Raw genomic sequence first — 27,245 nt, forward strand, 5'->3', positions numbered from 1 at the left:
CTGGAAGATGAATCATAGATTGTATTTGTTTCAATGGCCTGTGCTAATTGGTGCTCTATGCCACATTGTTTTACTCAATATGGGCTTGCGCCGCACCGCCCACTATGTGATGACAGAAACATGCACCATGTAATATGTTCTGACCAGAATGAAGGCAGTTAGAGTGAGCTAACACAGGCCCAGAGCAAGTTTAGGCTAAAAGTTAAAGTTTGCTTTATAGGAAAAGCAAACTTTAACTTTTAAAAATTCTAAAACAGTGAACGTTATGAAAATCAAAAAAAGAATCCCCTAAAAATGTGACCATTGTGTAAGCTGTAGGTCCCTGGGCATATATCACTGTAACAAGCAGCAGATTGTCATACACAACATTTTAGAACCCAAATTGAAATACATATTTGCATAACTGATGTCCCCTTTAACAAACAGTGACCTGTGGATTTAATCTGAATTGGCCTTAGGAGGGCAGTTGTCTGTCTGTTTTTAATTGTGTTGTTGTGTTTGTGTGGGAAGCCCGGGTCTGAGTGGGAGGAGGGCTGCAGGAGCTGTCGCTGTGTGAACGGGAGGACGCTGTGCCAGCTCAGGTGCCCGCCACTGCACTGTGAAGAGGTGAGAGCCACCAGCACACACACACACACACACACACACACACTTAGGTGGAGCTCACAAACGCCACACAACAAGGTCTGACAGAGCTGATATAACGTGATAAAAAAGGTTTGCATGTTCCATTTTTTATTTTCACAAATGAAAAATGTTACTCGCTTTTCGTGGCTCTATGTTCCACCTGTGCAGAAGAGTCCAGCTCTCACTCACACCTGACTTCTAACTCCTCCATTTGGGCCAGTATAAATGCTGCTGCTCAAACCACTCATTTGAAATGATCAGTAATAACTTTCGGATGGAAGTCGAAACGTCTTGATTTCTAAAACATTGTCCATATGGCTACTGTTAAAACATTTTCCACGATTCTCTATAGTTTTTCACATAGTCATGGGTGACATGTTCCTTGTTGTGCCATTGACAATGCACTGCAATCTGCACACAATCCCTGGAAGCTGAAAACATCCCACTTGCTTGGCCAGCATAGTCACCAGACAAGTTATCCATTGGCCATGTTCGACATACGGTATATAACAGCATGTTCCAGTTCCTGCCAATATCCAGCAACTTCGACGGCCATTTAGGAAATCACATCAGATACTGACAGGTTTTCTGACTCCCCAGACCTCCCCAATAAAGCAAAATGCAGATTTCAGATTGGCCTTTGAGGTGGGATGAATAATATTAATGTTACGGTAATTGCTCAGAAAGACAGATTTTGAAAATATATGAGAGGTATGGGTCTTTTTTATTTATAGAAGAGGTTTTGATGGCGCACATTGACTAGTTGAACTGATATGCCCTGCTGCCGATATTTGCCTTTAAAGACTCCTTTTCAGACTTCCGGGATGATGGCTGCCTAGTTCGGATGTGTCTGTCTGGCTGCGGTCAAATCCATATTTATTACGAGTTCACCTGGGAAGATTCAATATTTCTACGTGGGAGCAGACATATAATGAGCTTGGACACTTACTTTGATAACATGGCTTAAGTAAAATAAGAAGAAAACGCCTCCGAGAACTAGGCTGGCAATGCTACACCTAAGGTAGGTAGCTCCCCATCGGCTCCGGCCTCTGCTCGCCCAGGCTCAGGCTCAAGTTTTGCCTCTGCTCTGGCTCCCTCTCGCTCCAGCTCCGGATCAGACTCGTCAGAGGAGGAGACCCGGAGTGAGATGGACCCAGTGATTATAGCGGCTTTACGGGAGATTACTGACAGGATTACCAAAACAGTGGACACAAGGATAGATGCAGCCCTGGCGGAAATTAGTTATTTGAAATCCAAGAATGGCAAACTGGAAGGCCGAGCCACATTGGCGGAGAATGAGATAATCTAATTTCTCTACCCTGCAAACCAAAGTGGCACAATTGCAAAAACGGGTACTTTTCTTAAGTCAAAAGTGGACGCTGGAGCTCTCAGAGGTAGCGTTAACCTGGGCAAAGTGGAGCTCATTTCCAGATCAATTTGAGCTGAATTCTAAACAAGAGGCGTGATTATGCCAAAACATGAGGTGGAGTATAGCAACTTGAGGGCGAGGTCTGGTGCATTCTATGAAATTGGCAAAATCGTAACTAATAAACTTCTAAACTAGCGTTACAGATTGGGGATGTATATGAGTTTTAGATATTTTCTTAAGGTATAAATCATCTATATTAACCTGGAAAGGTTTTATATTTGAGAAGAGAACGGTTCAGATGAGGAGAAACTTCGCTCTGTCTCACCTGATACAGGACACGCACATAGCAGGTTGGGTTGAGCCGGATCAAGAAATTCTCATTTCATTGTAAGCAGGTTTGGACGGGTTATAAAATGCTGTCTCCTATGTCCACGCTCTGCGTAATTCACTTCCTTGTTCGGCTCATTTCTCTGTGAACATTTGACTGATTGTAATAAAACACAAAGCATTATGTAGCCTTCTTACATTCCTCTCTCCACAATCTCTCAACTGAGCTGCCTGTGATAATAATCTCCATAGCAACAGCGTGGAAACAATTGGGAATGTAATCCGTTTTTCACTGTCGCCCTCCGAGACAACCGCTGTTGTGATTTTGGGCGTTACAAATATTAATTGAATTGAGATGTAGATAGGAGCATGATCATTTAGGTCTATTGTGCCTATATCTGCCTCAGTGATTTTAGATCTGTCTTTATGGAGAACAAAAAAGTAGTCTGTTCTCGAATAGCTTGTATGTGGATTCGAAAAAATGGGTATACTGGCGTGCCCGAGGGTTAATTTCCCTCCAGATGTCAATCAATCCTATATTCAATAAGATACAGAACATTCTTAATTATTGTTCCTCCAGTGCCTCTTGAGTTTGACACATCTAATGTAGGCTGAATGCGAATGTTCCAAAAGCCATAATTAGGTCCGTGACATCAGCATAGAGTGATCTCACTCCCTGGTGGAGCATACACATTTAAAAGAGTGAAAACCTTTCCATTAATATTCCTTTTAACAAGAACAGATCTGCCTTCTTTATTCTTACATTCAGAACTGTTCAAAAGCTGAAATCAAAATGGCAACTCCCCTCCTATATTTGCCCTTGTATGAAGAATAATAGGATTTCGTTAGTTATTGATGTTCAGTGTCATTCAAATGGGCCTCTTGTAAATATCAAATACTTTTGTTTTAATTTTTGTAAAAGAAATTGTGTCATTCACATTGAAAGATGCTACTTGTAAGACTGCTGATGCCATTGGGTTGATTGCATTGATCGTACAGTTGATATCTATTGAATATTTTTAGTCCCTCTGGTGGAGAACAACAATATTATACAAGAACCATAGGAACAGAACAGCTGAAAGGGTAAAAAATAAAACAAAAGGGTTCATGCTGAAAACAAGCATTGAACCCAAAACCTGATTAAAAAAAAAAGATCGTACAGGGGAGGGAAGTCCAGTCATAATGAAAGGCCCCAATGACACCAATCCTCTGAAATAAGTGAATATATAACCTCCCTGGCTCACCATGTCCCCCTGCTGCACTATGCAAGTATTTTCAATTTCCAATAAAATAAATCAATACGTGACCACAACCTGAACTCACATACCCCACGTTGGTGACTCCATCTCTTGTACTGTTAAGTTCTCTGCGTTTTGCATCGTCCATTGGAGCACCTCTACTTCTCCTGGTGTTTTGAGCATTTTTTTTTTTACCTTCAAAAGTCACCAGAAGAGTCGTCGGGAAAGAGAACCCATGACTCAGTTTTCTCTTCCTGAGCTCCTCACAGATGTGGTGAAACTGCCTTTGTTGACGAACCTGGTATGGAATATCTGGAGCAAAGAAGACATGCTTGCCTTTGTACTGGAGGTCTCTTTTAACCCTTGCAGCCCTCAAAACGTGTTCCTTCATGCGATCATTTAGAAACCTCTTTATCAGGCCTCGTGGTTTATCAGCTGCTGGTCTTGGTTTTCCCAGGCGATGTGTACTTTTGATTGTGATGGAGGGGACTTCCACTCCCAAGCCTTAAAGAAGCTCAAGAATAATCTTCTCCAAAATGTTTTCTGTATGTAAGAAGGAGAGGAAGGAAACTTCCTCTCCTTCTTCTACGCCCACAACCCTCAGGTTAGGTCTACGTGATCTGGACTCCAATCCAGGATCTTATTTTTCATATTGTTGGTCCCCGACTCCAGTGTCGCCAAGCTGGCCCGCAACGCCTCCATCTCGGCCCTTACTGACTACAGATCATCCGCATCATCTGAAAAACACTGCTTGACTTCGTCCATGGGTTACTCCCGCTGCTTTCAACTCAGCTACCGCAGCCGATACGGCCAGGCCCATGGCAGCTATCACCTTGGCTCTAAAATACTCCATATCACGCTGCATTATGGGTCTTAGTTCGGAAATCTTGAGCAATAACTACAGATTAGTTTTATTCTCTCCCCCTTCCGAGAATCTCCATCTAGGCTGGCGGGAGCCCCTTTCTCTGGCGAGGAAGAAAAGAGCTTCTCCGCCTCAGGTTTGCTAGCCATGTTAGCCTCGCTAGTTCATGGAAAACGGACTGTTTTCCAATGGACCCGTGGACCGTCAACTTTGTTTATTTCGGTCCTGTAGTGTTGCCAGACTTGTGTCTTCCTTCTTTATGCATCCCTTGTTCTTCCTCTTTGAGATTAAATGGGTCAAACGATGATTTTAAAGCCATGTTGAGCAGCAGAGGTGTGGGTGCGTCAGTTCAAAGTCCTTGTCACATTTTTCATAACAACAAGTCAAAGTGTCCATTATTAACAGGGAAATGCTAACTGTCAGAGAAACTGTGTTTTGGGAGTGTCCTGTTCCTCAAAACTATTTAAATGAAATTAACAATACACTGCAGACTGTTTTTGACATTGACATTGCCATCCCTCTCATTTGTACTTGGGCCTCAAAACACCTGTCATGGACACAACAAACTAATACACTGATACATACATTTTTCATACTTACATTTGGCGGCAGGAAAAAAGCCTATCACAATTAAATGGAAAAAATGACATTCAGACTTAATTTGGAAATGGAAACATTTGAACCTTTATTTGAATTTAAATGTGCCATGATTTTTATTTCTTTGGATGTTTAGTTGATGTATATTCTTATATTTTTGGAATTCTTGCTCTCTGGTCATGTTCCTCTTCTGTTTTTTAAGTTTATTATTTAAAAAATGTAAGAAAAAAACAAAAAAAAAGTTTAATATCTTAAATTTAAAATCTATCATATCTAAAAAATGGGAGCAAAAACAAAAGTGCTTTGTTTATATTTTTGTTCAGTGTCTTGTTCAAGGCAGCGGTCTCAAATGTCAAATTTCGACACCCCCCAGAGCACCCTGGTCCCCTAAAAATCTCGGCTCTGTCCGTGCTCTTCTGCTTTGGAGTGATTTCTTTGGTGTGAGCTCAAGCTGCTCACATTGGACTCCATACCGGTGCTATTTTTGGTCTTCTTTTCGTCCTCCTCATAATGTCCCTTCCACGGCTGCTTTGTGGACTTCCATTACATCAGGAGAATGTCTATTTTTGGTCTTCCAGCAGAGCTCAGGCTGTCAGCAGAGTGGCTATGGTGATAGGTCAGGCGGAGGTGAGCAGATGAAGGAGATCATGTGGTAGTGTGCTCCTATCTGATCACAACACTAAATGGCTTTTCATGCCACATTTTTTGTACTTATTAAAGCAGAGAAGTGGTAAAATGGAGAAGAAAAAATGTCCTGTGGCTAAACACACATGGAGAAGCCTTTAACATACATAGTTTGGCAATTCAAGGAAAATGTGGATTATTTGAGCATTGTCTTCTTAAGGGTATTAACAGATCTAATTTATTTTACCAGGTCAATGGCAAGAGCAGCACTCTTGGATTCGCCCAAAGTATATTTAATCCATATATTGTTACATGGATCCTAGAGGACAGATTTAATTACAGGGCACATTTAAATGGCCAGAAAAAAACAGATAGCTAGCAATATTTGAATCATCAAAAGGTCACATAATCTGTTGATTTTTTTTAATAGAAAAGGTGGAAGAAAAAATACAATGCATTTTAAAGTGACCCTTTCAAACTTTAACAATTTATCTTTCTTTGTTATCTTGCATTTTTTGCTAAATATTGTCTGCTCTCGGAAGCTTAGAAGGGTTGGGCCTGTTTGTATTGGGATGAAAGCAGCTGGGCTGCAGTGGCAGGAATCCATTTTGTTGTGGGCCTTGGGCAACACATTTGAACCACCTTGCTTTTTGTGTCCATGCACGCCGGTGTATGAATTGGTATTTTATTTTGTGAGAGTGAATGTGGAATAAAGGATGGACACGAGCCCATGGCAACAATCCAGCATGTCTACAGCACGTGTATCATGTATGTTCATTAATTTGCACTGTCCCCAACAAATAAACAAATAGTAATAATTACGCACACCATATCTCTTCGATAATCTGATCCAGAAGTCAGATAATCATCAGACTTTTGTTGTGCATGTAAACATGTAAGCTCCTTGTTTTTCCCTGATAATTTCTGTTTCCCGAAATCTCTGTACAGTGATCCCTCGCTATAACGCGGTTCACTTTTCGCGGTCTCGCTGCTTCGCGGATTTGCATCATGCATTGTGTTCTGCATTCTGATTGGCTCTCTCTCTCTGAACAGTCTCTCCGCGTCTTCTCTACCTGTGTGTCAATAACGTTATGGATTAATATGTACACGTTCATAAAACCCCTTGCCAAATTGAAGTATGCGTGGCCGGTGAGAGCGCGCGTGTGAGCTCCGGGAGAGGCCGGTGAGAGCGGCGCCGCTCGTGAGAGGCCGGTGAGAGCGGTGCGCGCGTGAGCTTCAATGTTTTATGGAGTATTTCATTGTATAATAACTGTAAAAAAATAAAGGTTTCTACTTCGCGGATTTCGCCTATTGCGGGTTCGTTTTGGAACGTAACTCCCGCGATAAACGAGGGTTCACTGTACAGCTGGGATGAGAATCAGCACCTCCAAATCCGAGGTCATGGTTCTTGACCGGAAAAAGGTGGCTTGCCCTCTTCAGGTGGGTGGGGAGTCCTTGCCCCAAGTGGAGGAGTTCAAGTATCTCGGGGTCTTGTTCACGAGTGAGTGAAGGATGGAGCGTGAGATCGGCAGGCGGATCGGTGCAGCAGCTGCAGTGATGCAGTCGCTGCATCGGACCGTTGTGGTGAAGAGGGAGCTGAGCCGAAAGGCAAAGCTCTCGATTTACCGGTCGGGCTACGTTCCTACCCTCACCTATGGTCATGAGCTTTGGGTAGTGACCGAAAGAACGAGATCGCGGATACAAGTGGTCAAAATGAGTTTCCTCCGCCGTGTGGCTGGGCGCTCCCTTAGAGATAAGGTGAGGAGCTCGGCCACACGGGGGGAGCTCGGAGTAGAGCCGCTGCTCCTCCACGTCGAGAGGAGCCAGTTGAGGTGGCTCGGGCATCTGTTCCGGATGCCTCCTGGGCGCCTCCCTCGGGAGGTGTTTCAGGCATGTCCCACCGGGAAGAGGCCCCGGGGAAGACCCAGGACACGCTGGAGAGACTATGTCTCTCGGCTGGCCTGGGAACGCCTCGGGATCCCCCCGGAGGAGTTGGAGGAAGTGTCTGGGGAGGAGGAAGTCTGGGAGTCCCTGCTCAGACTGCTGCCCCCGCGAGACCCGGCCCCGGATAAAGCGGCAGAAGATGGATGGATGGATTTTTGTATGCCCGGGTGGGCTGGGCCTCGTTGGCCCACCGCAGATTGAAACACTGGTATCTTTTCATTTACAAATCTATTCTTGGGTTGGTGCTGTCTTTTCTCCTGCACATGGAGCCTGCCAGAAAAGGTGCATTGACGCATTAACCACTCAACCACCAGGCAGCACGGGCTTACATTTTTAAATATTTTTATTTTTTCAGAGGAGAGAGAGGCACAAAAAATGGCAACAGCGAGGCATATAGTGTTTTTTCTGCCTAAACACAAAATGGATAATGCTAAAATTGCAAACACAATCCTTTTTTTTAAAATTGCATTAAACATAATTGATGACACTCATTGTCTTGTATCTGACATCCTCCTCTGTTTGGACAAAGCTCCAAAGGACACAGGTTTTCCTTTGATAAATGTCTGGGAAGTATGTCCAACTTCTTTTCCTCTGTCGCCACTTTTTAATGACCATTTTAGAGACTCCTGGGAGAGTTTCACAGCTAGCAAGGGATCTTACACTGTTTAACCAATGAAAAGTCAGGAAACATGAATCCAGCCTTGTGTTTGTACTCGGCTATCAAAAGTCGCACTTCTCAGGGGTAGACAAGATGAGTTTCAGGCAAAAAAACGACCTGTAGAAGCCGAGCGAACACTGTTACAACTCTGCACTCAATAATTTTGCCATGTCATCTACGTGCAAGTTATGGAATTTGTGACAATGGTTGAGAATGGTCTATATTTTAGGAAGAAACATTAAGTTAAAACCATTTAATTGTGATGTCATCTGAAAGGCAGAGATATGTCAGGCATATAATGTGTTTCCTGTTTCAGGAAGAGGTAAAGGTGGAGGAGCCAGGCAGCTGCTGTCCAGTCTGCAGGAGATACGTTCCAGGTCAGGGCGGATTTTTACTTCTTCAACAAAACTGAAAAGATAAAAAAAGTCCTTAACACCTTAACAAGCGTGTGTGTGCTTAGGTGAAGCAGGGCCTGAGTGTCTGCGCTACACTCAGCTCCGAAACATCACCAAAGGAGAGTGTAGCCTGGACAACGTGGAGGTCAGCTTCTGTAGGGGGCGCTGTCTGTCCAAAACCGACGTAACCCTAGAGGTATGTTCTCACCTGCTCATGCACTACACATTCTGGGCTACCAACAACAGGGTGTTGGTACAGTCTCCTAGCCTTGTTTGTGGGTTGGGTCATTACTTAAAATTAGAGAAAATAGAAAAGAAAAAAATAAGAAAAAAAGGCACAAATTGTGGTGGGACATGGAGGGATGGACTCATAGATAATACCTGCAATAACACCCTATGGTTTTAAGTTTTAAATTGTAATGCACAGAGAGAGAGAAGAGCCAACATTGTTTAAAACCCTTTGAACCCAGTACACCTAAAATTCATTTTTAAGAGAAAACATATATATTTTTGCATGTAAATCTCACTTTTTAATACAATTCAAGTGGCATCAATGAAAAAGTGGGACATTTTCTCAATAAGTGGGAAAAGAGACAAGTGGCTGTGAAGAGCTCACCCTATTTGTTGGTGGGATTCCTCCAAGTACCCCAGTTTGTCTCATCAACCTATTCAATCCAATTAATATATAAAGCACATTTTATAAATGGAAAAGTTTCCAAATTGCTGTATAGCTGTAAGATGCAACATACATTAATTAATAATTATAATAGCTAAAAATATCAAATAAGGCATGCAAAATTTAGAATTGACTAATAAAATAAAAATACACTTGGTCTGAGTATATGCACACAATTTAGAGACGGTCAGTGCAAAGACTGAACAGGCCAATGAATAATTATTGGTTCAAATCCGGGGTGTCAAATTCATTTTAGGCAGCGGACCAAATAATATATAATAAAATATAATACATAAATATCTTCATATAGCCTAATATTAGTTATATGGGGACACTGTTGTACAAATCTGCAGCAGGATAAATATATTGTTGTTGTGTTGCTCCTGATTTGTCCAGGTTTTGCATTGGTTTGGATGTTTTCCTCAAAGAGCTGTCATCACAGAAGTTTGTTTTCTTGTTTTTAGCTCCACATTAGCGCCGCCTTTAGCGTAGCTCTATTGTCCACAAAATCATTTCCTTTCTTTCTTCCATGTCTTTCCCAAAACCACATGTCCCGTTCCCTGCTCAGACCCCTCTGATCACGTCTAGTTGAGTGCGTGTCGCACTTCTAAGCCCTCGACACAACAATCCAGCAGCATATACGCTATAGAACTATCGGAAATTAATAAATATAAATTAGAAATGTTTTCCGGGCCGGATTCAAACCTCTGGGGGGCCGCATGTTTGACATCTGGTTTGATCAATACTTAAATTAGCAGGTGTTAAGTGTTCCTAAATCTAATGCCAGAGGGAAAGAAACTGTTCTTGTGATGGGAGGTTCGAATCTGAATGGACCATAGCCTCCTGCCTGAGGGGAATGGCTCAAATAGCCCATGCCCAGAGTGAGAAGGGTCAGCTGTGATCTGACTCTCTCATCCCCGAGTCCTGGAGATATACAGGTCCTTCAGAGATGGAAGTCTGCAGCCGATCACCTTCTCAGCAGAGCACGCACACAGAGACTCTGCACAACAAAGAGTCTCTTTGTGTGTGCTCTGTGTGTGTGCTGGAGCCCTGGCTGTGGCTCCAGCACACACACAGTGGTTGAGGAGGTGAGGATGGACTCAATAATGGCTGTGTAAAACTACACCATAATGTGTGCTGGCAGCTTGGCTTTCCACAGCTGCCGCAGGAAGTACATTCTCTGCTTGGCCTTCTTGATTAGGGAGCTGATGGTGGGCTCCACGGTGATGGGGGAGTCTGTCGTCCGCAAACTTGATCAGTCATGGCTGGAGGTGCCGTAGTTTGTGTTGGCTGGGGTGGCAGCCCAACAACGACTCGCACTCGTAATGTTCGTCGGCCCACCTAAATCGAAATGAGTCTAGATGCATAGAATGTGCGGAGCGCGTACTTGCGAGAGAGGGGGGCAGGAGAGGAATCGCACATTGAGCTGTCGCTTGTCCCATCACTCAAAAAAGGCTGTGAAGAACAAAATTACATTATGATGTAATTCTGCTGCCTTAATGCAGGTCATTGCAGCAGTCTCGGGGTGCTCCCTTGGCTCTGCTGCTGCCTGCTCTTGTTTATTGATTTGGGGTTATGTGGGTGATACAGACATTTTTAAGGGAAATGTCGGCAGAAGTGCAGTGAATGTGTGCGTGCGTCTAGACCAGAGCCATAACTGGTAATCATAATATCTCAATATATGCTTTTACAATATAGCCGTACTTGGGCAAAATTGATTTGACCTTATTTTGGGAAAAAATGGTTGCAAGGTTTTCACTTTTAATGAATAAATAAATAAATAGAAAATATTTTTGCATGAAACTGATTACTCTTTTTATTTCCATTGTAGCTCATAACTGTAAAAATCTGACAGTTTTTCGATATCAAACCAAAACAATTATCTGGGAAACCTCCCAGCGAACGCCATATATATTATCTGAATGGAGAGTGCCTCAGAGTCATGTGTGTTTGATCACTGTATCACCATGACAACCTCCAGGTGTCTTCGCTGTAAAAATAGACTGAACCAAGATAAACAGCAGCGGTGCCAGTCCAAAATGTGCGGTGGTTAGCACTTGTTACTGTGGCAACCGCAGCACTAGCAGTGACTAGGCAGAGCAAGAAGTTTCCCCCTCGATTGATCAGCCGGAGCCGTATCCTCCGAGGATGGCCGTGACCTACTTCACACATCGCAGAGAAGAAGAGGCGGGAAGCTCTATGTATCAGACAGTCAAAGCTCCTCCAGCATTACTGATTGCAATTCAAGATCTGGGTAAAGAATTGTAGTTGCCCATTGCTCCTTGTGGTTACCATGCAACAGATGCAGGTAGAGAAGCCAAAATGTGTATTCAAATAGAAGTACAAAGTAGTGGTTCAACAACAACTCAAATGAAGTTGAAAATGATTTGAGAAAACTACTACTCGAGTAATTGTAATAATAATATGGTCTTGATGTAATATCTAAATCATGAAAAGATGGATACCAAAAATAAGAAAAACGAAATCATATCTGAAGGAGCAATGCAAGCAAACAAATGTACAAATCAGCCCCTAATATGTTTAAGACCTGCTAAACCCTGTAATTTACACATCTACAAACATGTTCTGAAATGTATTTGAAATATTTAGCCCCTGGTTTGATTTATAAATGCTTGAAGAATAAATCAGATTCATGAAGATGGAAATTAGCTATTGCTACAATCTGATACAGAACATCTTTGTCTTTACAAGCTTAATGTCTCTGTACATTGTCCTTTCAAATAAAGACTAAACTAAGGACACTGTTGATGGTGAGACAATTCCCATGTGTGCCCCGCAGTTATGTGCATCTGGGTTTGCATTGCTGAACATAGCACTTACTCTTTCAGCTGGGATTTATGAAGGCATCTCCGCAAATATAGGATACATTTTTGCCAAATAAAAGTGGTGTCGAGACATGCAGCTCTGTCATGACATGAAACTTACCCACAGTAGCCTACCTTCTGTCTTCACAATAAGATTAATCAACTGCATATTTTTCATGTATTGTTAAAATATCTTCTGAATATTGTTATTTAAATCAAGCAAAAGAATATCCAAATATTCATTTTTGTCAATATTTCCTACCCCTACCTTAAGTCCAACCTGGGTTTTTTGTCAGTCTACAAAATCTGTAACTCTGAAAAGTTCACTATGGTGTTTAGTTAGAATTATTTTGCTTGATCTAACCAGTTTAGTTTGTGTACTGTAACTTTGTGTTTGTTTGCTGTTTTTTCAGGAGCCGTACCTCGAGTCTTTGTGTGAGTGCTGCAGTTATCGCCTGGATCCCGACACTCCGGTGCGATTCCTAAGTCTTCAGTGTCCTAGCGGAGACAGTGAGCCTGTGGTGCTGCCTGTCATCCACAGCTGTGAGTGCACCAGCTGCCAGGGTGAGAAGAACAAACGTACCCACACATTGTAATGGATGTAAATCAGTTGCCGGTGTCTACTACTGTTTCCCCCCTATAAAACAGTAGTAATTATATTTGGAAAATTCATTCTGTCTTTTTCAAATAAATGTTACATTTCATCAAATAAGACAGTGGTATACAAGTGATAGCTTATTTAGTGAGAGACATATTTCAGTGGCAGGACTTCATCAGATGTTGTGACATGTCTTTTAGCATATGTTATTCCCAGACGTGGTCAGTCTGACAGTTTTATCAGACTGTTTACGCCTGTTCCAGGATTTTGGTAGGATTTGGATGCATTTCATTTTGTACTATAGGTTATATGGGGAACTACTGTTGATTTTGTATAATGTAGGCACAAACAGGTATTTTCCAATGCCACTACTGTGTTTTGGGGCAGATATGTAGAATGCTATACTCCACACAAATAGATATAGTGCACCTTTAATCATACATTTTGATTGCCTCTTCTATCCAAGTTTGAAATGGGCTGTTGTTTATTTTAAGAACAGTTGTGTCAGCCTCATCCTCTGCTGCCTCTTTGTGCTCTCAGTTCTGTTCTCCAGAGCACAAACTCACTGAGCTGCACTGGACACTGGACTGTGTGGACAGAAAACTTAAAGCCTGAAACTTTGTCAGGACAACTGGCTTCATGTTTTATGTTGCTTCTATTAAAAATCCACAGAAATGTGAAGAGAAATATGCTGTGGTAATTCACGACAATAAATCATGTTAGTTCAAGATTGCCTGAGTGCTTATGGGATGTAGAACTTCTCTCTGGATGCCAAACTGTTTCCGGAGTTGTTGATTTTGCACTATATGCTGTTAATAATCAGGCGATGGTCAATCAGTGGCCTCTTCATTCTTGATGCAGCGATCATACTCTGCATATCTACATATTTTGATCTTGTTCTTTTAGTTTTGATACAGTCCAAATATCATAATCCCAGGATATGCGGCAGATAAACAAACCAATGAGCGCTGCGGATGGAGCTGAGCTGTGCCAAATCACAGCGCTTGAGTGCATGAACAGGCATCTGGACACGGTCAACACGGTTTTCATGTGTCTTTCTGCGGTCAAATCCATTGGCTTTATCCGTATTCATTAAGTTCATCTGGGGAGACATGATATTTCTACGTGGAACATATAATGACATATATAGAGCTTGGACGCTAATTTGGGGAAAATGTCAAAGAAATACAAGAAGAAAAACGCCACGAAGACATCTAAGCTAGCTAGTTCTGCATCTGCACCAGTCCCTGCCTGCCAAGGCACGGGCTCCGGCTCCTGCACTATATCTGCACCAGCCACTGTACGCCCAGGCTCCGGCTCCAGCTCCGCCGCTGCTCCAGCCACCTCCCATGCCAGCTCCAGCTCCGGATCAGACGCTTTGGTGGAGAAGACGCAGAGCGACGTAGATTCTGGCAGCTTAACGGAAAATTACTGACAAGATTAGAATACAGTGGACGCAAAGATAGACGCGGCCCTGGCAGAAATGTATGATTTGAAATCCAAGAATGGCGAACTGGACACTCGAGCCACAGCAGCCGAGGAGGGGGTCTCTGCTTTAAAAAAAAATGAATGCCTACTTTTCCAGAAAAAAAGTCCACATTTTCAGAAAACAAGTGGCTTTTTAGGGGTAGAAATGCAAACAGAACTGAGTCTTTTCTCTGATTTTTTTCTCTTTTAATTATTTTTCTTTTACTTTTCTTATAGGGTTCTGGACCCTACCTTTAATGAGAAAAATGAGCATGTGGCTGACCTGCCAGTAATTTAAATCTTGGTTGGAATGAAGTTAGTGCCATTCTCAGGCACATATCTACGTGTTCATTGTTGAGCCTAGAACGGTACTTGTTTTTGACAATGTTAATAGTGGAAAAAGCTGACTCACAGCTGTAAATTGATCCAAACATAGTCAAGGTGTACAGTGCTACTTTGGTTAGACCAGGGAACACACTCTCAGAAACAGTCTGTAACCAGAAAGTAGCAGGGTCAGTTGTCTCAAAATGCTCTCTTAATGCAGCATGAGCTCAAGCTGTAGAGATCCTGCATGTGCCACTTGAATGTCTGAGTCGCTTCCTTCGAAAATCCTCTGACTTCTCTTTGATGAGGAAAGGATTCTGAATTAACAGGAGGAGCTGCTGCCCAAGGTTGAAGCTGTCGAACGTGTGGCTGAAATTGCTAATCAGCTTGTTAATGAAGTCAAGATAGGGAGAAACATCTTTCTCACCCTGAATCTGTTCCTGCAGTTTTGGGAAGTGTTCACACTCTCCTTCAAGATCTTCTTTGAAAATGTCCAGCTTCAACTGGAAACAGCGAACAGCCGTCATCAAATCCGCAACTGAATTGTTTTGTAGCTTTAAATTGAGCTCATTAAGATGTGATGTAATGTCAACCAAAAAGGCTATCATCTCCATTTTGTGCTCATCTTGCAGAAAAATCAAAAACTGTGTTGCTCTCTGACTCTTGACCTGCTCTAAGAAAGCTGCTATTTCTTTCCGAACAGACCAGAAATGTGTGCATTACCTTTCCTCAGCCACCTGACATTGTTGTGCAGCAGCAGGTCATTAGCCTTTGCCTCAACATCTTCCAGGAATTCTCTCAGGAGACGATGCTGAAGGGATGAGGATGCCCTAAGGAAGTTGATGAGTTTCATCACTGTGTTCATTATTTCAGCAAATTGTTCTGATAGAGTGGCACACAGAACAGTCTGAAGGATGAGACAGTGGTAAGCAATAAAATCTGGGTTGTCCTCTTTCATCCTTCTCTTTTCCCACCATGGAAGGGGCACCATCTGTGGTGACAGAGACAACCCCCTTCATATCTATTCCCCTCTTTCTCAGCATCTCTTTTATTGCTGCATATATGTCCTCTCCTCTTGGGTGTGTTTCAAGTGGTGTCACACCCAGCAGGTCCTCACAGAGCTCCTTTTTATTTATCTTTGTGAAAAAATCTCACTCAATGGCCAAAGATAGGCATGGTGCACTCTGAATAGCTGCATCAAGCTGTGCCAGTACATCATCTGCTAATATTTCTGACTTTCTTGTTGCTGTTGTAGCGATTTTTCCACACACCTCCTCTTTTTGTTTCCCCTCAAGCAATGTCTCAGCAACACCATATAAGCACTCCTTCACAACTGTCATATCACTAAATGCTTTCTTATGTTGCCCCAAAATCCACGCTACTTTTAAGGAACATCCGTCTGCACGTTGCTGGGCTGCATTTTTTGTGTCCTCAGGTCGGACCTGAGGGGATAACTTTGCTCAAAAGAGCTGTGCTTGGTTTCGTAGTGGCGCTTTACGTTGACACTTTTAATTAATGGCACGTTTTCGGAACATATGAGGCATACTGGTTTCGTACTGCTCTCCGGAAGAATGAACATATATTTCTCCATCCATTCATCTTTAAAAGAATGATTTTCCTCATCTATTTTCCTCTGTCTTTTGGAGAAAGCCATGTTTTCTCCTCACTTAACTCTCTTCCTCTCTACTGCTTGATACTCTGCTGTGGTGCGCTGTAAAAGATTTGATTGGCTCAACTGAGTGAAGCTATTGTCTTATTTATTGGAGTAGCAGCCCCGTGTCAATATAGCCACGGCCGTACACAAAAAAATGCTATATGAAAATTACTTTATCTCTTGAATTTACCACCGGTCACAGGTGCAGACAGAACCATCACTCGGTCCGGATCCAGACCGGGGTCCGCCATTTAGTGATGGCTGTACTTTTCTCTTGTGTCTTTACTTTTCTCCTCTCACCTCTCAAGAGAATATATTATCCTCTCAAAAGTAAGATAAGATATTCTTAGGAATATCTTATCTTACTTTTCTCCTCTCACGTTTTAGAACTCAAAATAATGTACTGTGTGTATTGAAAACCACACATTGTCAGTCAGCTACTCTCATACGAATTTGGTGAAGAAAATATTAATTTGGTGGGGAAATGAACAAAAGCTAGTCTGCATGTGTGTATGGTGTTGTTATGTTGTTATGAGTGTGATTTGAGGCAGAAATGCTCAGAACAAGTCTGGAGATAATATATGTAACAGCGCAAGGTATGTTTTTGATTCAAGAAAACATTTACGACATTGTTAAAGCCTCAAAAAATCTATATTACCCCATACCTTTAAATTATACATTTATTTTTTTATGTACTTACTGCAGTATTGAAGTATAAGTAGATCATCACTTTACATTATGTTCATTGTTAACCACAATGTTGATCTAAAATAAAATGATATGCCTTGCTGCTACGTATATATTATATATTTTTATCTCTTTGTGACATTTTATATCTCACATATTTTTTCTAATAATCACGACTAAGTAATTGACATGAATTTACTTGCACTCAAGCCTCAGTTGCAGGACTATACAGGATTACTCAATCAAGGACACACATTGTCACACATTGCTCACTCATAATCAGTCCAGCCAGCAACCATCAGAATCCCATTATGTCCAGCTCAAATGTCTCTAACACACAGTGCTCTGTATGTCCACAGGAGGAGACCTGTCTCGGCGCTGACACGTCCATGCATATCCAACATGTGTGTATGTGTGCATGTGAATGCAGGGATGCCGTGAGAGCAGAAGAGAGATGGAAAAGATGTGGAGCAGAGAAGAGGTCAAGAAGAGCGCGATGAGTTTAACTGAGAATGTACACATTCTTGCCCTTGTAGGCCTTAGTCATCATATGACTGCCTTATTTCTACTGCATAGTCTAGTTTATGCTCTGAAACTATTTTCTTCAGCCTATACAGACTTTAACACTTTTTATGTTGTACAACTTTGATACCAGCACATGGGCAACACTTAGTCTTTAAGGTGTTGTACCTGACTTTTACGCTTACCTAATGACTTCCACGTATCCTAGTTATTCCCTGTGATGAGTTTATAAGTGCTTTTCCCAACTTTGAGGCCATAGCAGAGTTTAGCTAACATATATTAGCATGCTAACAGTGCACTTCCTGCTTTGCGGAGAGTAACATTTTCTAAAATTAGCTATAGGCTGCTCACTGCTTTTACAGAATATTTGTAAATCAATTTATGATTTGTTGTTTGAAATTTCAAAACAAAAGCAAAAAAGGGACATTGTTATGCCTGTTTTTTTTATTTTGATTCATAAGACGAAACACAATAAAGCGGTTTGATATTACATTTTTCAATTTGATCACAAAATTGTAAAAACAAATATTGAATGAAATACACCATCAGAGCATCACAATGCGGACGTTGGTTCTGGGCGTACCAACAGTGGAGCCCACTGCGGGTCAACACTGCAGGTGAAGAGGTCTGGAGTTGTGCACTTCTTGGATCCTCCGCTCCAGTGCTGTGCTGCTGCCTAAGCTTGGTGTCAAAGCAACACTTTATTTATTTATATTTGAAAAGGGACCTTATTTACTTCGGTAGTCCCTTTACCAGTTGTCAAATAGGCATCCTAAAAGTGAAAACACTTAAAAATCGCTTAGACATTACAAAATCATTAGATATTACAAAAGACAAACACGTGTATATACAGCTAGTGCTAACAAATGTGTTTCTAGAAGCCACTTTCTAGCATTATTTTTAGAAGAAAGAAACGAGGGAGCCTCTCGAATGGCATCCAGTTCCACTGTTGGGAAGCTCTGACGGAGAAGACGGCCTGACCAAATACACTTCTGCAGTCTTCCCTTATTGCCCTCTAGTCATTCTGCCCTCCCTGGGTTTAAAGTTCACAAATTCTGCTCGGTGTCCAAGAGCAGACAGCAGCACAGCCACAAGAGCGGATGATCTATGAAGCAGATGCCCTCAGACCTCTTCATCTGCCTGTGGTGATGACCCACAGCAGTCTCCATGAGGATTGTAGCAGGTCATTTCGCTCACGATCGGGCAGAACCAACCTCCGTATTGTACATTAACAAATAAATATTAAATAATTAAATAAAGAAACCACACTCTGACACTGTTTTTCAATTCATGTATTTATCTATTTTTTGCAATCGAATTGTAAAACAGAAAATCTAACGTTTTCTCTTAATTCATCTTGTGAATCAAAGCAAAGGAAAACAAAAAATATATCAACTTGTTCTTTTTGTTTTGCAATTGAATACACATACACTGCTAATCTATAATCTCTAAAAAACAGTTTTTACTTATTATTCTTGTTACACTATTGTTGATTATAAATTAGGTCTTAATTCATGTTTTATTAAGGCTAATATATAATGCAGTTGTATAAATTAAGGTTTTATAAGTTTTTATGACTGCTTGACAATAAAGCTCTATACACTCAACTGTCTGCTGGGTTTTCTCAGGGGTGTCACTATTGCCACAAAGTCCTGCTCTATTCTGCTCAGCAGGACTTTCCCTTCGGGCCAGTTCAAGCCAAGCAGGACTAAATGTGATTTAGTACCCAGGTGCTGATTGGGTAAAAGTGTCATGCTTTTCTTAAGGGACTGGAGACAGAGCATTGCTGTACCCCGAAGACATGCTACACACTACGGTAAGAGTCTTTAATGGTTCTTGAGACAAAAAATGTAGATGACATGAGGAGAATTTTATTAGATTCGTATGATCCTCTACCGTGCATGTGCTTCTGCTGGTGAGTTTATTTTTCAGACGCGCATCCAAAGTGTCTGCCTTCAAATGTACAGGCGTCCAACTGGGTCGTCCGGCAAATTTGGATGCGACGGTCTGAACGTACCATTATGCACCTTACTCCGGACGCTCAAATGTAACAGTTATGCCCAGTGTGGAGCAGGGACCCTAAGGCAGTCCCGTAAGTCAGGGACAACATGAGAGAAGTGCGGGCAGCGGCCGGCAGACACAACAGCGACATGTGACCACGGTCAGATGTGAACATTAGTCCCACGGGCCCCGGAGCGGCTCTGCCTGCCAAAACAAGATTGAAGTTCCTCCGTTATCTGTGGAAGTTCCACCAACAGCAAATAAACACTTTCTGTGACACTTGCAAAATAAAGGCCTCTGTGTCTTCAGCTACAGAAGCAGCTTTATTGTGACAAGGTCTGACAGTGACAGATCATGTAATATTTTGCAAATAAAAAATACAGACGAATAAAGTCACAAATATGATCGCTTTTTGCTTGCAAAGTTTTATATGACATGTGCAAATGTGCAAAAACAAATTTATGACACAACTCCTTCGGATAATTTACAATATTAAACTAATCTATGATGTTTTCAAGTAACACGCTCCGAATCCCCTGATTTCTCGTGAACGCACAGGTTAAAACCAGTCACAGCGTGATGCTGCTGCTGCCACATTATTCTACTTCAAAGCATATTGCATGTGTGTAATTAAAAAACACACTCCCTCAAGCTTTTAAATGATAAACGTATCTGTCCAGTAGAAATTTAGCGATTTGTTGTTAGACCCTTCATCTACTTCAATGCACGCCATCCCAAGAAAGAATCTCAGAGGATCACATGGAGATTGGGAGAATCTGAAGCAGAACGGATGTACAGATGACTCTGGACTGTGTGGACTGTAAGGTGCTGGTTCTGATTTGTGGCTGTCACTGCCACACTGCACCACTTAAAGGCACAATGGACGATTTTTCGGCGATTTGAGAACGCAGGCGGAAGTGCGCATGTGCACTCCCCCGTGCGGACTGATTAAAACACACACGTGCGTTTGTTTATTAGCGCAACGGATCTCTCGTCTCCCGTAAATTTCCGTCTCTTCTGAGTCAGCTCGAACAGGCTTTCTCTGTCTTCATTTTGTCCCGTACACTGAGGGAACTATATTATTATAGATCAATGCACTTAGACGTGCGTGCGTGCGTGCGTGCAAAACTTAATTACTGGGTGTTCAGGGTAACATTGAATACATAAATCACAGATGCCTTAACTCAATATACATTGACCGAATTAGACTGATCAACTAAGACACAATATTATTAATTGAGCCAGCACAACACGACAGGAGAATTAGCTTAGCTTAGTACTGGCTAATTGTGCAGACTACAGGCTAAGAAATATGTCGGTGTAATCCCTCATTCGTCCAGGCGTGTTCCATAGTAGAAAAAGCTTCAGTTGTAGTCATCTGGACTCAGTTTGAAAAAGTAGACGTTTCGACTCTCATCCAAGAGTCATTGTCAATAACAGAATTTAGGTCGAGAACTCCGATATTAATACTGTTCTGTGGTAAGACCCGCCCATTGGGAGGAGCCTTCCTGAAGTAGAAAGAGTTGTTGGTTTCAACAGAAACTCCCCCCTTGTATCTACCGAGCTAGCCTATTCAGAATCTTAATGGGCTGTTAAAACCTCTTTGTCTTAGTGAGACCCTGGCTCAACCACCCTGAGTACCTGATTAGCATTTAAATTCCCTGGTCCTTTACCTTTCCACGGGTTCAGTATACCATTATAAATAACAGGAAGATTAAACCTAAGCCCTCCATTTCTGTTTAAAGAAGGTCTTTCTTTTTTAACAAAAATAGCTTCCTTGACTCCTCTTTCAAACCATCTTTTCTCCCTGCTTAAAACCTTCACCTCACCGTCTTCAAACGAGTGATTAGAGGCTTCAAGATGGAGATGCACGGCGCTCTGAGGTCCTGAACTTGTATTTCTTCTGTGCTGATAAAGCCTCTTGTGTAGAGGCTGTTTTGTCTCACCTATGTAACGTTCTTTACAGCTTTCTTCACTGCATTGGATCGAATAAACTACATTGCTCTGTTTTTGAGTCGGCAATTTGTCCTTTGGGTGAACCAGTTTTTGTCTTAAAGTGTTGCCTGGTTTAAAATAAACAGGGACTTCGTGTTGTCTAAAAATTCTCTGCAGTTTTTCCGACAGGCCAGACACATAAGGGATAGAGACACCCTTCCTTCTCTGTTCAGTTTCCCTTTTGTCCTGCTTCTTGGTTCTCTTCACTCTGTTGAGAGCCCAAGCGGGCTAACCACAGGCTGAGAGGGCATTACGGACATGTTTTTCCTCTTTCTTCTTGCCCTCTGAGCTGGTGGGCACACCTTGAGCTCTGTGTTGTAAGGTTCTGATCACACCCAGCTTGTGCTGTAGTGGGTGGTTGGAACCAAAGAGCAGATACTGGTCCGTGTGTGTAGGTTTCCTATATACTTCTATTTGGAGTTTCCCGTCCTCTCCTCTGATCGTGGCACAATCAAGAAAGGCCAAGCGATTCTCCTTAGCGTCTTCTCTTGTAAACCTGATATGTGGGTCCACAGCATTGATGTGATCAGAGAAGGTTTCCAGCTCTTGTTTCTTGATTGTTACAAAAGTGTCATCGACATAGCGGAGCCACAGTTTTGGGGCTATGCCTGAGAATGAGGCCAGTGCCTTCTTCTCAAAGTGCTCCATGTACAGGTTGGCCACTATGGGAGAGACGGGCGAGCCCATGGCACAGCCATGAATCTGTCTGTAAAATTGTCCCCGGAATTGAAAGTAAGTGGTGTTCAGACAGATGTCCAACAGTTTACATATGTGTTCAGGTGTCAGTTTGGTCCTTTCCTGTAGGGTGGTGTCTTCCTGCAGTCTGGTCCTCACCGCTGCTACTGCATCAGAGGTCGGGATGCAGGTGAACAGGGACACAACATCATATGAAACCATGAGGTCATCTGGGTCCAGTTGGAGATGTTTCACTTTATCCACAAAGTTGTGCGTGTTATCCACATGATGTACCGAATTCCCCACAAGCGGAGCCAATATAGTTGTTAAATGCTTGGCCACATTGTAGGTGATGGAATCTGTGCTGCACACTATGGGTCTGAGTGGAACCTCCTTTTTGTGTATTTTTGGGAGGCCATAAATGCAGGGCATGGCTTCACCAGGATATAGTCTGTAATACAGAGGCCGGTCTATCGCTTCCTCTTTTTCCAGCCTTTGTAAACAGTCTATCACTTTCTTCTTGTAACCACTGGTCGGATCTCTTTTCAAGCGCTCGTATGTGGTCGTGTCCTCGAGGAGGGTGTGGACTTTGGCTTCGTAATCAGCTGCGTTGAGAATCACAGTGCAACGTCCCTTGTCTGCTGGGAGGATGTTGATGCTATGATCTTTTTTCCAGTGCTGAAAGTGCTTTTCTCTCTTCAGCTGTGATATTTGAAGGCGGTGGTTTGGCACTCTTCAGGGTCGCTGTGACACGTAACCTCAGGTCTGCAGCCTCCGATTCAGTCATTTTGTTGTTTCTAATTGCCGTTTCAGTGGCTGTGATGTAAGTCCTCTGTAGGGATGTGTTTAGAGGTGACAGAAAAGTTGAGCCCTTTAGAGAGCACCTCCTTTTCTGCCTGTGTCAGAACACGATCTGATAGGTTCTTAATCCAATTGTTTTTGCTGGTCGCTAATTTGTCTGTCTCAGTCCTAATGTCTAGCTCGACCTCACCTGCATTCTTTTTGTTCAAAAGAATGTTGAACTTCTTGATTTGGCGTTCTTTGCTCTTCCTGTGCTGTGCTTCTTGTGCTGTCTGTGTAAACTCCAGCACTCTTTTGAAAGCTTCTTCAGGGAGTATGCTGGTTAATTTCTCCTGTAAAGTTCCTGTTCTGTCTTTCAATTTATCAATTCTGACGTTGTTTTCCTGGATTCTTTCACTGAGCATCTGCATAAGGCTCCTTCTCCAAATCTTCTCTGCTCTGTGTCCTCTGACCGGTGATTTGATCTGCAGGCTCTTCGGGATCATGTTGTTCTGTCTGCATCTAAGATTGAACCTCAAGTGATTCCTGTTGTCTGCTAGTTTCCCGGCTACAGATTCGAGTTCCCGAACTAAATCCAAGGTTTTAGGCCCAAAATTCTTGGAAATATGTCGGTGTAATCCCTCATTCGTCCAGGCGTGTTCCATAGTAGAAAAAGCTTCAGTTGTAGTCATCTGGACTCAGTTTGAAAAAGTAGACGTTTCGACTCTCATCCAAGAGTCATTGTCAATAACAGAATTTAGGTCGAGAACTCCGATATTAATACTGTTCTGTGGTAAGACCCGCCCATTGGGAGGAGCCTTCCTGAAGTAGAAAGAGTTGTTGGTTTCAACAGAAACTCCCCCCTTGTATCTACCGAGCTAGCCTATTCAGAATCTTAATGGGCTATTAGAATCCTCTTTGTCTTTGTGAGACCCTGGCTCAACCACCCTGAGTACCTGATTAGCATTTAAATTCCCTGGTCCTTTACCTTTCCAGGGGTTCAGAATCCCATTATAAATAACAGGAAGATTAAACCTAAGCCCTCCATTTCTGTTTAAAGAAGGTCTTTCTTTTTTAACAAAAATAGCTTCCTTGACTCCTCTTTCAAACCATCTTTTCTCCTGCTTCAAACCTTCACCTCACGTCTTCAAACGAGTGATTAGAGGCTTCAAGATGGAGATGCACGGCGCTCTGTGGACCTGAACTAGTATTTCTTCTGTGCTGATAAAGCCTCTTGTGTAGAGGCTGTTTAGTCTCACCTATGTAACGTTCTTTACAGCTTTCTTCACTGCATTGGATCGAATAAACTACATTGCTCTGTTTTTGAGTCGGCAATTTGTCCTTTGGGTGAACCAGTTTTTGTCTTAAAGTGTTGCCTGGTTTAAAATAAACAGGGACTTCGTGTTGTCTAAAAATTCTCTGCAGTTTTTCCGACAGGCCAGACACATAAGGGATAGAGACACCCTTCCTTCTCTGTTCAGTTTCCCTTTTGTCCTGCTTCTTGGTTCTCTTCACTCTGTTGAGAGCCCAAGCGGGGTAACCACAGGCTGAGAGGGCATTACGGACATGTTTTTCCTCTTTCTTCTTGCCCTCTGAGCTGGTGGGCACACCTTGAGCTCTGTGTTGTAAGGTTCTGATCACACCCAGCTTGTGCTGTAGTGGGTGGTTGGAACCAAGAGCAGATACTGGTCCGTGTGTGTAGGTTTCCTATATACTTCTATTTGGAGTTTCCCGTCCTCTCCTCTGATCGTGGCACAATCAAGAAAGGCCAAGCGATTCTCCTTAGCGTCTTCTCTTGTAAACCTGATATGTGGGTCCACAGCATTGATGTGATCAGAGAAGGTTTCCAACCACCCACTACAGCACAAGCTGGGTGTGATCAGAACCTTACAACACAGAGCTCAAGGTGTGCCCACCAGCTCAGAGGGCAAGAAGAAAGAGGAAAAACATGTCCGTAATGCCCTCTCAGCCTGTGGTTACCCCGCTTGGGCTCTCAACAGAGTGAAGAGAACCAAGAAGCAGGACAAAAGGGAAACTGAACAGAGAAGGAAGGGTGTCTCTATCCCTTATGTGTCTGGCCTGTCGGAAAAACTGCAGAGAATTTTTAGACAACACGAAGTCCCTGTTTATTTTAAACCAGGCAACACTTTAAGACAAAAACTGGTTCACCCAAAGGACAAATTGCCGACTCAAAAACAGAGCAATGTAGTTTATTCGATCCAATGCAGTGAAGAAAGCTGTAAAGAACGTTACATAGGTGAGACGAAACAGCCTCTACACAAGAGGCTTTATCAGCACAGAAGAAATACTAGTTCAGGTCCACAGAGCGCCGTGCATCTCCATCTTGAAGCCTCTAATCACTCGTTTGAAGACGGTGAGGTGAAGGTTTTAAGCAGGGAGAAAAGATGGTTTGAAAGAGGAGTCAAGGAAGCTATTTTTGTTAAAAAAGAAAGACCTTCTTTAAACAGAAATGGAGGGCTTAGGTTTAATCTTCCTGTTATCTATAATGGGTTACTGAACCCCTGGAAAGGTAAAGGACCAGGGAATTTAAATGCTAATCAGGTACTCAGGGTGGTTGAGCCAGGGTCTCACTAAGACAAAGAGGTTTTAACAGCCCATTAAGATTCTGAATAGGCTAGCTCGGTAGATACAAGGGGGGAGTTTCTGTTGAAACCAACAACTCTTTCTACTTCAGGAAGGCTCCTCCCAATGGGCGGGTCTTACCACAGAACAGTATTAATATCGGAGTTCTCGACCTAAATTCTGTTATTGACAATGACTCTTGGATGAGAGTCGAAACGTCTACTTTTTCAAACTGAGTCCAGATGACTACAACTGAAGCTTTTTCTACTATACAGGCTAAGAACACATTCCACATTTCCCATTTAACACTAAACCAATCATAAACATTAATATAATTACAGGAATACAGAGATTTAATTTACTTATGTCATTTACGCATACCTCTGATTATTATTCTGCAGAATGGATTAGGTAGGAATGATTGGCTGCTGAGCAGTATCTCTGTAGTCACCATGTCTATCATGCAAAAGGCTGGAGCGCCCTCCACTGGCCACTTCACAAACTACAAAAGAGTGTAAAGGTGTAATAACCAAACTTCTATCGAACACATATGTGTTCGATAGAAGTTTGGTTATTACACCTTTGAAACTATTAAAATAAGATAAGATAAGATAATCCTTTATTGTCCACACATGGGGAAATTTCATTGATACAACGCAGTAGATACAGAGGAAAAAGACAGATGCTTTTGTACAAATATTTGTACAAAAACATTTATTTTAATAGTTTCAATCCTTTGATTTAGACTTACACATGGAAAAATATTTTTTTTTTTTACTTCATAGTGGTAAAATAGTATAGTTTCTCTCAAAATAGTTCAGACATTCCATTTGCCATTTAAATGGATAAGTATTTCTTAAAGTCAAGGTGGGTCACCAGTAAGAGAGATTTGTAGGGTTTTGGTACATTCAATTTGTATCCAGCCATTGGACCATCTTCAAGGAAATGCATCTTTCCTGTTGTCAGGCTTACGCTCCAAGAGATCCATTAATTATGTCCATAGTAGGAGTTTTAAGGCCCAAATACATAGTTCTGAAATTGAGTGGGATGGTGGTGTCAAAAATAGTCCAATATTTATGTGCAACAGGACAGTCCCAGAACACATAATAATTGTGTGCCTCCTGGCAACTACAATTTCTAATTGTGAGCCATTTGGCATAGTGTTATGAATAATGGGTCACATTCTTCCAACTGATTTCTTTCCAAACATGTGACCTTGTGGTCCTCCATTGTGAAGTATATTACACGTTTCAAAACACGTAAGCAGTGGCCCATTTTATCTAAATAAATTCAAGTAAAATGTGTTGTGGTGTAAATTAGGTTTTGGAAAGCAACACGTGTTTATTATGTATGTGAAATACTCAAAAAAACCATGTTTCCTCTGGTACTGTGTTTCCCATTTTACCTAATGGCCCAATTTACCTCATACAATGCTTAGTTTCATGCGCTTTCCTTCCGCTTTTTCACTGGTAAATTTTATATTACTATTTTTAAATGTTTTATTCTGCACACATGGTGGTGGTATTGTAAGTTATAGAAGTGTGTGGATTTAAAAATACAAATGATAAAACGTGACTCTCTCACTGTCCCATATTTCATAAAAAAGCTGCCTGTTTCAAACACAAACGGAAACGTGTCGGCCATATAACATTGTCATTTGCACCTTTATTCGCCCAAAAGGCACCCTCTCTGTCTACTACACGTTTGCACGCTCGCTTTTCTTTTTTGGGTGCTGCTGAAGTGTGTTGCAGGCTCGGTTGCGTAAAGGGTTTTTAAAGGAGGGCGCAACCACAAGCAGACGCCCGTGCGCTGATGCTGGA

The 27,245-nt window shown here is 42.2% G+C and overlaps 1 protein-coding gene across 1 annotated transcript in view; it reads left to right on the forward strand.

Annotated features, from left to right (window-relative positions):
* sspo (SCO-spondin) overlaps nucleotides 1-17,527 on the forward strand; it is a 391,282-nt gene extending 373,755 nt beyond the window's left edge. The window contains exons 113-117 of the mRNA XM_072450444.1: nucleotides 511-606; nucleotides 8,560-8,620; nucleotides 8,704-8,834; nucleotides 12,553-12,703; nucleotides 17,229-17,527. Coding sequence (XP_072306545.1) covers nucleotides 511-606; nucleotides 8,560-8,620; nucleotides 8,704-8,834; nucleotides 12,553-12,703; nucleotides 17,229-17,251 — 462 coding nt within the window. The 3' untranslated portion in view covers nucleotides 17,252-17,527. The remainder of the gene's footprint in view (nucleotides 1-510; nucleotides 607-8,559; nucleotides 8,621-8,703; nucleotides 8,835-12,552; nucleotides 12,704-17,228) is intronic.
* The last annotated feature ends 9,718 nt before the right edge of the window (nucleotides 17,528-27,245 follow it).

This window comes from Eucyclogobius newberryi, unplaced genomic scaffold, assembly GCF_026437365.1.
Source record: "Eucyclogobius newberryi isolate DKJ021-1_F unplaced genomic scaffold, fEucNew1.0.hap1 SCAF_18, whole genome shotgun sequence".
Lineage (NCBI taxonomy): Eukaryota > Metazoa > Chordata > Actinopteri > Gobiiformes > Gobiidae > Eucyclogobius > Eucyclogobius newberryi.